Source organism: Anoplophora glabripennis, unplaced genomic scaffold (assembly GCF_000390285.2).
Source record: "Anoplophora glabripennis isolate ALB-LARVAE unplaced genomic scaffold, Agla_2.0 scaffold693, whole genome shotgun sequence".
Classification (NCBI taxonomy): domain Eukaryota; kingdom Metazoa; phylum Arthropoda; class Insecta; order Coleoptera; family Cerambycidae; genus Anoplophora; species Anoplophora glabripennis.
Genome location: NW_019417006.1, coordinates 184,529 through 196,155, shown reverse-complemented (window position 1 = coordinate 196,155; position 11,627 = coordinate 184,529). Strand labels below are relative to the sequence as shown.

Below are 11,627 nucleotides of genomic sequence, written 5' to 3'. Positions count from 1 at the left end.
ATTCAAAAATGAGGATTCCGGTCTTCCATACCACCTAATGAAGTTCCGAATGAGGCGCATTAGCTTTTTTATAGTGGTTCTTCGCCAATAGCTCTATACTCCACTGATGTTCCACAAACTATTCCATCTCAACTACTTCGATTTCAACGTGATTATTGGCATTTGCTCTGGCATCGCGGATGCGATCTAGTAGTATTGTATGCGTGGGTACGGAAAAAGGCAGTCACCCTTTTCTTTCCTTTTTGAATCTCGTTTTGAACACAGAAAATGGGGATATATAGTACTTTTTCACTCCAACACACCTCCACGCATGCATGTCTCCAAAATTGGTCACTGAACACGCTCTTTTTTGATAAAAATAACCCGACTCCTGAAAACCCAGGTGCCGACCTTGTATGCGCCATAGCGCAAAATCCTGACGGTAGATTTTTTTGTGCCCATTAGCTTTTTTGTTCAGGATGTTGCGAACTACCTTGTCCACCAAAAATTAGACCTCCCGACTGAAACCACTTTTCCATATAAAAAGTGCGGGGTCCTTTGAATCATCATTAAAATCATCTATCATATACTTAAATGAAAGCCTCATTTCTATGATGGTTCTAATAGAGCCTTTACAATCCTGCTACCATGAAGGATACTAGAAACGATGACAAGTGCTCCGAAAGATGGTATGCAGAATGATTCGCTTCTCTATTTAACCTTGAAATGACCTTTAACCTGACCTGACAAGGTCAAACGAACCTCGGATTCGGACTTAGCGACCCCAAAAGCATATAATAACCTGGTTGCCTCCACTATATAGGATTTTTCTCGGTTTGACCTTGAAATGACCTTTAACCTGACCTGACAAGGTCAAACGGACCTCGACTTCGAATTCGACATAAGGACTAGTCCGATGCACAGGTTTTTTTGTGGGCCTGTGTTATTTTAAAACGCGGAAAATGTCAAGGACGCCTCTGCCGCGAATAATGTAGTGAAAAAGTGCAGAGACAATCAAATTAATGCGAAGCTATAAATATATAGGTATTAACATGATACAGCTCAGTTCTGTTAAACTTTTCATGTCTTCAACTCATATCTTGTAGATCTTTAAGAAATGAAGTTTTTTTAAAAAACAAGTTTTTGAAACGATTTTCATCATTCGCTGTAAATTGTTACAGTAGTTCCGATAATAGAACTTTATTGACTTATTATTTTTTTTTAATTCTATCTTAATAAATATTGTACAGCAATACCTTTCATGTGCTAATTTTGTAATGTTTTTATTTACAACTAACATTGTAAATATAATCTCATTTTCAGCCGTTTTATGTAGGAAAAGTTAGACCTTTTGGACCAATTGTGGAGAGAAAATCCGCGAAATCTTTTCTAAGTGAAGAACCAATTGACTTAATAAAATCTGGCAGGTACCATAAAGTACCTTTAATAATGGGATACTGTTCGAGAGAAGGAATATTTGTGTATGCAATGTGTACTAAAGGCACTTTGTTGAATGACGAAACAATTGTACCTTATTCTGTGAATCTGAGGATAGGGAGTGATCAGTATAATTCAACAGTCAATAGTATTAAAAAATTCTATTTCAATGACAGAAATCCATTAGAAAATAAAGATGATATATACAGGGTAGGTATGAAATACATATTCACTGTACAGGGTGTTGCATTAACAAAATTTTATATGAACACAAATGCTTCGTTTATTTTACACATTCTTTTCAGGCCGCTGATCATATTTTTAGTGTTTTTTTTTTAACCACTGGAAAAAAATTGTTAAATTTTAAGTTTAATTTATATAAAAAGGTCATTTTCAAAATTCCTAATTTGAAAAAAAATAGTTTCCAATACTGCACCATTTTAATCATTTTATCTACAATCACCTTATAATCGGACTTTTATCCACACATATGAACCGTCTAAAGTGATACTTTATTCAAAAGTGGAATAAAGTAACATATAATAGCAACCAATAGGTATAACAAAACCTACCACGATTCATTGAGTACTAGTACCTAAGTAATATCAAGTCGTGCGAATATTTTTTTTATTAAATTCCAATAATTCTGACTCCATAAATATGATTGTGATGTGATTATGGATAAAACTGTATTGCATTCGTGTTTTAATTGCCTTTTATCCACTTAAGAATATTAAACGTTCGAACTACGTTCTCGTGTTTAAACATTCCTGCGGTGATAAAATGCTACTTAAATCATTTATACAATAAATAACCATTAATAAGATCTGAAATTTTTTTGAAGTGATATCGTCTTTCCACCGTGACACAAATGTGCGCAATTACTTAAGTAAGATATAATACTACAGTTTTAACACAGATAAAATAGCTATCGCTCCAGACAGTGCCTGGAATAGGTCAGCAGTTGTAAATTTCAAAAATGCCAGTAGAGTACACCACCATCAGAATTTTAGGTAGATTCAAATTCAGCGGCCGGCATTCCTATGTAATACATATGCGTATCCTAGCAACGCAAAAACTACAGTTTGGTAATGTTGTCACGCGTACGCACGGATTTACTTTGTACCCTTTTTTATCAATACCTATTTTTTGTGTTACTGTATTTACGTACTTAAATGTATGATGTAGGTATTGATTATAATGTTTTAAAGAATGAACGAATACATATTAGTCAACTTAAGATGATCTCACATTCTGCAGGGGCGTTACAGTTAGGTTATTTAATCATAATTTCGTTAATTAGCTACTATTTTCATTTTTTGGTATTGAAATACTGCATTAAGTAGTTAGTAACATATATATTTTTTAATATGTATTTGATGATGACATAATTTTTATAAATTTATTTAATATACAAGATGGGTTATTAGTACGTCGCGGAATCTAAGTACAGGGTTTGTATTTTGATACTCACTTACAGCTTTAATCATTAAAGATAGAAAAAAACTTTAAATATAAATGTAGCATTTTTCCTTTACTTTTTTCGATATTATCAAAATTTGCTGGCATAAAATATACGTTTAAAGTAAAAAATCGTTAAGAAAATTTAAATACATCCTTATTGAAATAACAAATAACTATTTTTATAACTAACTTTTACAACAACATAAGAATACCTAAAATCGAAATAACATTAAAATACCTACCAATTTTAACAAATTTTCCACATGCCCGTAATTGTGAATGATACAGTTGAAAATATTTTTTAGATTATATTTATTGGGTTAAAAATAAATTCAGGATTATCAAACTTTTCGTCCTGTATTTTTTCTCTCAATCCTTGTAAATTTTAAGGTCTTTAATAATATATTTTGTTGAAGTGTCCCCACAAAAATATGTCTAAGGGATCGGGGCTGTAATCTGGCCACCTAAGATTTCTAATAATATTTTTTTACAGTGTTTGTTGACGAGATTCTTCCTCCAAAATAAATTTGCCGATATTCCCGCCGAACTCTTGCACATTATTGTTATTTGAATAATACAGTTTAATTATGTTTTATTTTTCATTATCGGGATAGCCTATTTTATTATTTTTTTAAAATTAAAATGGGTTATTCTGGTAATGATAAATCCCATGTATTTCGTTGGCGACTCGTCGTATGAAGCAACTAAGGCTGGGTCTCACTATAAAATTTCTCTCTCACACAGTGTATTTTAATACCTACTATCTACTATTAACCTAAATAAACAGTTAAACTAATTTCCAAATTAATATTACATTTATCAAAAATTAAAAAACAAGTGAGAAAATAACTAATAAGAATAATATCACTCTGTCTTAAAAACGAAGCATCTGCGGACTTTTCAAATGATCTTGTTTTGTTTCTATTCAAAGAATCGCCTATAGAGTTATGTCGGAGCAAATTGCAATGCCATGTATATTTTTGACATACATCTTAACTATAGAACTGTATAGTATTCATTTTTTGGACTTGAAAATTAGTAATTATTTGTATTTTTAGCTTTATACAGATAACTTTTTTTTATTGGACATGTACAACTCAGCAAGATATCTTTCTGAAACAGGAAATAGCCCTATATACTTTTATAAATTCTCCTTAGATACTACACTGAACTCCATGAAACGTTTTTATTCTGTAACGGAACCAGGTAATTTTAAATGATATTCTTAGTAATAAAAGCAATAATAACAATAACATATTTATGAACATGTGTAAATTGAAGAGTCTATAATAAACCTAATGTAATTTTGAAGATTAATAAATATTATACACCGTGTCCACCTATTGCGCATAAGTCCAATATCCAGGTTAATAAAAGATATAATTTTTTTTCTACAGAGTTGCCTACTTTCCCGAGCTGCACAAAATGAAAATATGTTTGCATATACAGGGTGTTCAGTTTTTCCTGGGCAAGTACCAACTTAATTTTTTTAAATGGAAACCTATATTTTTTATGGCATTATCGAATTCTACGTGAAAAATTAACGGGACTTTGTATTATGATCCCTATTAAAATATTGATAGTTTTCGAGATAATCGACTTTACTATTTTTCAAATAGAATACCCCGTGTTTTATGATTTCATTAGATGCTTTTCTGTAGACCTTACAATTTTTTAATAGCTTTCCCTATACCTAAGTTGCGTAGTTTTTGCAAAAAAAACATTTTTATGTAAAATACCGGATTTGCGCCCGTTCCTTTGTCGGGAAAAATATTGTAAGGGTATTTATTTTAAGTTAGCTTGCGACTATGAGTATTCTTTTTTCAAAATTCTATTCATCCAAATTTTTTAATCTCCAATTTCACTAATAACTTTCCTAACTACGGTAACAGTGCTTGATTTTCAATATGATACGGATGAAACTTCTTCAATATTTTATTTGTCAAGCTTTTGAAAACTCCAAGGTTACTACTAATTTCCTGGCACTAATATTTGGATTTTCAACAGCAGACGCCACAACTTTAAACTAAATATTATCGTTGTTACTTTCATGTCTCCTGGTAGTTTTCTCATAATTCGCATTTGCTGTTCATTCAAACCTTTCCTTCACATTTTCAAAACAGTGGGAATCTCTGTAAATTTGGATTATTTGCTTTGTAAATACGTGCTGCTAGCAAACATTTCCCATATTTTGCTAATTCTTAATCACTTGTAGCGATTTTATGGTTTTTTGATTTTATTTACAAATAAATGGTAACTTTCCATAAAGACTTATTTATTAAACTCAAATATCTAAATTTTTCAGTTATTAATTTTTATTTTAAATAGTGTAGCTAGACAACTAATAAATTTAATAAAAATAAATACCCTTACAATATTTTTCCCGACAAAGGAACGGGCGCAAATCCGGTATTTTACATAAAAATGTTTTTTTTTGCAAAAACTACGCAACTTAGGTATAGGGAAAGCTATTAAAAAATTGTAGGGTCTACAGAAAGGCATCTAATGAAATCATAAAACACAGGGTGTTCTATTTGAAAAAGTCGAGATTTTTCAAATTTTAAATTATCAGGTTTGGCACGATTTTTTTTGCCCCCTGTATATCGCAGGTCAACTTTTGATACGTTTTTTGAAAGAGCCATCTTCACTCTACAGTTCCTGAAAAAAAAAATAATTTCTAGCTGTCATACAATCATAATTATGTCAACTACTAGAAGTGACGAAACATAAGAAAAAAAAATGAAAAGTCGATTATCTCGAAAACTATCAATATTTTAATAGGGGTCATAACACAAATTCCCGTTAATTTTTCACGTAGAATTCGATAACGCCATAAAAAATATAGGTTTCCGTTTAAAAAAATTAAGTTGGCACCTGCCCAGGAAAAACTGAACACCCTGTATATGCAAATATATTTTCATTTTGTGCAGCTCGGGAAAATAGGCAACTCTGTAGAAAAAAAATTAAGTTATATCTTTTATTAACCTAGATATTGGACTTACGCGCAATAGGTGGACACGGTGTATAGAATATTTCTCGGTTTGATTCGAAAAAATGTAATTATCTAAGTTGGGTTGTTACCTACCCTAGTAGATAATTAAAAAATATATAATGTCAGTTTATAGCTCTTGGGTGCATGTGATAAAAGTTGCAATTGACACTAAACATTTTTTTATAAGATACACTTGAATACCCAGTTGCTCATAAAATATATTATATCTTCACTATTTTAAACTAATTATATTCTACTACTGAAAAACAGATTTTTTTAATTATCAGTTATAATAAGTATGTAAATTATTCTTAATTATTAGGTGCTTGCCATAGTGATGAGCTGTCCTATCTTTTTAAAAACGGATTAACGCCTGAGGATATTGAGCCTAAAAGCCCTGAATATGTTGGAATTAAAAGGATGATCAAACTCTGGACTAATTTTGTTAAATATGGTAATCCTACGCCAAATGAACAGAACAATTTGCTTTCTACAAGCTGGAAACCGCTCGAATCTAGTCGATTTAATTACCTAGATATAGGAGAAGAATTGGTAATGAAAACTGATCCCGAAAAAAAAGCAATGTATTTCTGGAATAATCTGTACAACGAAACATCTGTAGCTAAAGCTAAACTATAATAATGAAAATATTTTTTGCATTTAACTTGACAAAATTCTATTCTTATGCAGTAAAATGTATTGTACCTATATTTAAATTTTCATTCACTTAAAACTTATATTTATAATATTGTGAATATTTCTCATAAGAAAAATTAATTAATTCTAATTAATTTCACTTGCTGATGATTATTAATTGTCATAATATTGTATTAATGGCACACAATTTATATTTCGCAATAATGGCAAATCTGTAAATTGTATGGCTGAGTTATTGAATTTGTATAACTCTTAAAATCTTATAATAACTGCCTTAATGAAAATTTAAGAACACTAGATTTAGTATTGGCCATGCGTTGTTACTGTGGATATAGATCGTAAACATCCTGCCCTCTTAATTAAAATTAATGTAGACAAGTTTAAGCATTTCGTAAACGATTTTAAAGGTTTGGAAAATAAATATAACTTTAAACATGCTAATTTTGCACAACTGTATGAGTTACTTAACAATTGTAATTGAAACATATTAAATAATATTGACGACGTAAATGATACTGTAAATTATTTCTATTTGAAGTTGTATGAGATTCTAGATATGTGTGTTCCTAAATATAAAATTTGTACTAATAAATCAAAAAAAAAAACTACCCATCCTGGTTCACAGAAGAAATTAAATCATGTTTAAAGGATAAAGAATACTTTAGGAGAAGAAAACACAAATCTGATTGTTTCCTCAAATCCTATAAAGATTTAAGAAAAAGAGTTAAGTCGCTAGTCAAACAGGCTTATGCTCAATATATTAAAGGCGTAGAAGATAATTTAACTAAGGATTCCAACATCTTCTGGAATTTTATAAATGGAAAAAAGAAAAATAGGAATAGCTCGAGTCAATTTCTCATTGAAGATGAATACACATCTGATAAAAAAAGTATTTCTGATGCTTTCGCTAATTATTTCTATTCAGTTTATGATCTTAATGATGCATCGTATGACATCACGTTAGCAAAGAATAATTTAGATAATTCAACTATTAATTTAAGTCACTTGAACGATGTTCATGTTGGTGTGAAGGATTTAGAAAATGCCTTTAAAAAATTAAAACCCAAAAAATCATCTGGACCAGATGGTATACCCTGCTATATATTTAAGGCTTGTAGAGAGCTCCTATTATATCCATTATTAATAATCTATCAAAAGGTCTTACATTATGGTACATTTCCAAGGGTTTTTAAAATAGCTAGAGTAACTCCAATACATAAAAAAGATGATAAGCATTTGGTCACTAATTATAGGCCTATAACGATTTTAAATTGTACTGCGAAAATTTTTGAATTTATACTTTATGAAAAAATATATGGCTTCGTTAAAAATATTATTTCTCCAGAACAGCATGGCTTTTTTCGATGCAGATCAATAGAGACAAACTTGGCTTCTTTTGTTAATAGAATTAATCTGGCTTTTGAGGAAGGACAACAAGTTGACACCATATACACAGACTTTGCCAAAGCCTTTGATCGTGTAAATCATGATATATTATTGTCTAAATTATACTCAGTCGGTTTAAGTGAACATATGATAAAATTATTCTCATCATATTTAAAGGATAGAAAACAATTCTTTTGTTATAAAGGTACTGATTCACACATATTCTCGGTTCGGTCTGGTGTACCTCAAGGTTCCAATTTGGGTCTATTACTTTTCTTAATATTCATAAATGACTTACCAAATATCATTTCCTCAGAATGTCTTATGTATGCTGACGATCTAAAGATATATAAACAAATTGAAAATGAGAACGATTTTTCAGTATTACAACATGATATAGATAGGATACATGACTGGTCTATAAAGAATAAACTACATTTTAATTTAGATAAATGCAAAGTAATGACTTTCAATAGAAATAAAATTGTAAAGCACCATACTTATTCAATGAACCGTAATACTCTTAGCAGAATATATTCAACCAAAGATTTAGGAATATACTTTGAATCTAATTTAAATTTTAGAAAACATATAAATGAAATTACTAATGCCTCATATAGGTTATTGGGCCTCATTAAAAGGGTAACTGGTGAATTCGAAAACGTTAACTCTATTATATATTTATTTAATACACTTATTCGCAGCCGCCTGGAATATGGGTCGATAATTTGGACACCTTCAAAACAATGTCTCAGCCATACAATTGAAACAATACAAAATAAATTCATAAAGTACTTATATTACAAAAAATTTTTTACTACTCCTGGATTTACATCTTATGAGCCTTATCGTATACAATTTAAAATCAGTAAATTAGAACATAGGAGAATTAGGCGAAATTTAGTGTTTTTACATAAAATCTTAAATGGAAGCCTCGACACTCCCTATCTGCTCTCACAAATAAACATAAATGTACCTGATACGCCCCACGAAAATAATATTTAATACAAATACTAAAACACTGATTAACAGTATATGTGAAATTGTTAATAAATATCACGATAGAATATCAATAGGCATATTTGATGCTTTATTGATCAAGTTTCGGAAAAACATTTCTAATACGGATTTTTCTTGAGAGATATTCCCCGTTTGGTTCTGACTAAGTACTCCCTAATATCTTTATTATTGTACAGTTAGTTTATAATAATTAGAAACATGGAATTAGGTTTCTATAACCTGTTTGTTTCTTTCTTATAAAAAAAATAAATAAAATTATCGTCAGTACAACGTTGATGGTGAATAAAAAATAATAATTCATCAAACTTGAAGCATAAGAGCATCAGCGGTTATATTTCAATGTTGCTTGACATTACTCCGCAGAGTGGGTTTTTCCCGCAGTATTATCAGTTATTCGTATATGCTTACATGATTTTTTTCTTATATTTTAGATTACTTGTATAGGCAGATATATAGAATATCTTAACTTATATTAGAAATGTCTTATTGTGGACAGTATAATATAAATTGGAAAATTGTCGATATCATATTTTAGATTATAATGTTAATGTATCTGGAGAATAATAATAAAACTATAATAAGAAATATATTTATTTCCATATCTGCTTTTTAACTTACAATAAGAGTTATTTGGTAATAGGACCGTGTTTCCTGCAAAGGGACAATAAGTGAACATAATAACACAGGACATGTAGGCAATTTGCGTATATATATATATATATATCATATCCGAATAACTTGCTTCCCACTTCTTTACATGTCCCTGACTCTTTAGAAGTCCTGTGAGAATCCTAATACCGCTTTCACTGAGCAAACTCATTTTCCGATTTGCTTTAGCCGATAGGCTCTCTAGAAGCCTAACCTGTCCCAAACCAGATCCACTGACCATTCTTCGAATGATCTTTAATGATCCAATTATCAATAGATTATTTTTCATAACATTGTGGTAACCCGAGTATTGGTTCATGCCACATGAATTGACTAATTGAACATCGGCTCTTTTATTGAAGTCATATTACTGTGACCGGAAATGCAGATCAGGTTCATACGACTTTCCCGCCTTAATAGGGACAGGGCATTGACACACTTCATGATTAAGCTGAAGGTAATCATGTGTCACAAAAACGCGTGCAAAACTGACAAGCCACGTAACTATTAATTTTATTTCCTTCACGTTGATAATTAAATTTCGGTAAAAATAAAAATTACTAAAGTCTGTATTAAAACACAACATGCTGTTTCACCAACTAGTGATTAAAGAGATTTTATTCAACCAATGACTGATCGCATTATCACGAGCGTAGACGTAACGATTTGTCATTATTCACTGTAAACGACTCATTAATATTGGTGACGCTGAGATTTAGGGATTTTTAGTTGACAGTACCAGTCGTGCTCCATTGAGGCCCTTGTGCATCCTCCCAGCGAGAGATCAGCTCTCCTGAGCCGCCAACCAACCTGTCAAGGAGAAAAAGGTGATGACGTTACTCAGGGGGATTTCTCTGATGTAGACCACAGTTTTTCTACCACGGATTTTCTCGTAGACGAGACACCAGTGGACTCGTAGAGTAGGTACATGGAAAACTGTCTCGTCTTCCTGCTCACAATCTCTACAGATAGGTGTTTCGCACTTCCTCATATTACAGAGGTGTTTCTTTAGCTAACAGTGTCCCGTTTAAATACGGGCGAAGGCTTACCCTAGTGGACATAATCAGATACTTTTTGGCTGTGTCTTTGCTGGGATATCCTTAGAACTCCTTAGCTAATCGACAGCTGTTTATTTCGTCCCACTGTGTATACGAGTAGATTATAATATTTTTGCCCGTTATCTGGCTGCGGGCAATTTCTTTAGCAGCAATTTCTGGTTATACCTGCCAGTTCCCCTTGTATCAGGGTAGCTTATAATCATTGTTGTTGTGTTGTTTCTTTATATGCGTATAGTTACAGAGTGATGTATTCCATTTAAATAAAAATGGATGAAGGAACTATGGAAAAGTTCAGGGTCTTGTGTCTTGGTTATTTATAAGTAGTTTTGAACGATATATTTGTTTAGATAATAAGCAAATAAATATGTCGTTTAAAGCTACTAAAAATGTTGCGAAAATACAAAGTATTGACAAATAATTTTTATTAAAAATAAACTTTTTTCCACATGTATTGTAGGTATGTGGGTCCCTATTGTTAAATTCAGCAGTATGTACCTTCTCAAATTCAATTGTAAACAATTTTAGATGCCATTGATTTATTAATATTAAAGTAACCTATTTTTAATTTGTAAAGTGTTAATTTACATTAAACTAAGATATATTTCTAATAAAATTGTGTCATCTACAACTTAAAATATGTAGATTAATAATAAAAAGAGGAAAATATAATAATATAGCAGAAATTAGTTAACATTCAAATGAGACTTATTACAAAACTATGTACTTATTATTAGTTATATTACTTTTCGAGTCATACATATCCAATACAATATCCAAAACTAGCATCAGTTCCTGGCAAACAATTTTTATTTAGTCTAAATAAATACACACAATAAATTTCAGTGTACACGTCCTAACTATACAAAATATTAACAAAATAAGTAAACTCAAAATTTGAGAGTGTTTAAATCATGTCAAAATATGATGAAAACCTTAGTTGCGTTTTTGTCAGTGGCAGCCCCTAAGGGAGATGCGGCCCCTTGAAA

At 30.8% G+C, this 11,627-nt stretch overlaps 1 protein-coding gene across 1 annotated transcript in view; it reads left to right on the top strand.

The window, feature by feature from the left end:
• LOC108911487 (esterase FE4-like) overlaps positions 1-7,548 on the top strand; it is a 24,671-nt gene extending 17,123 nt beyond the window's left edge. Inside the window, exons 7-8 of the mRNA XM_018716433.2 lie at positions 3,939-4,086; positions 6,195-7,548. Coding sequence (XP_018571949.2) covers positions 3,939-4,086; positions 6,195-6,511 — 465 coding nt within the window. The 3' untranslated portion in view covers positions 6,512-7,548. The remainder of the gene's footprint in view (positions 1-3,938; positions 4,087-6,194) is intronic.
• The last annotated feature ends 4,079 nt before the right edge of the window (positions 7,549-11,627 follow it).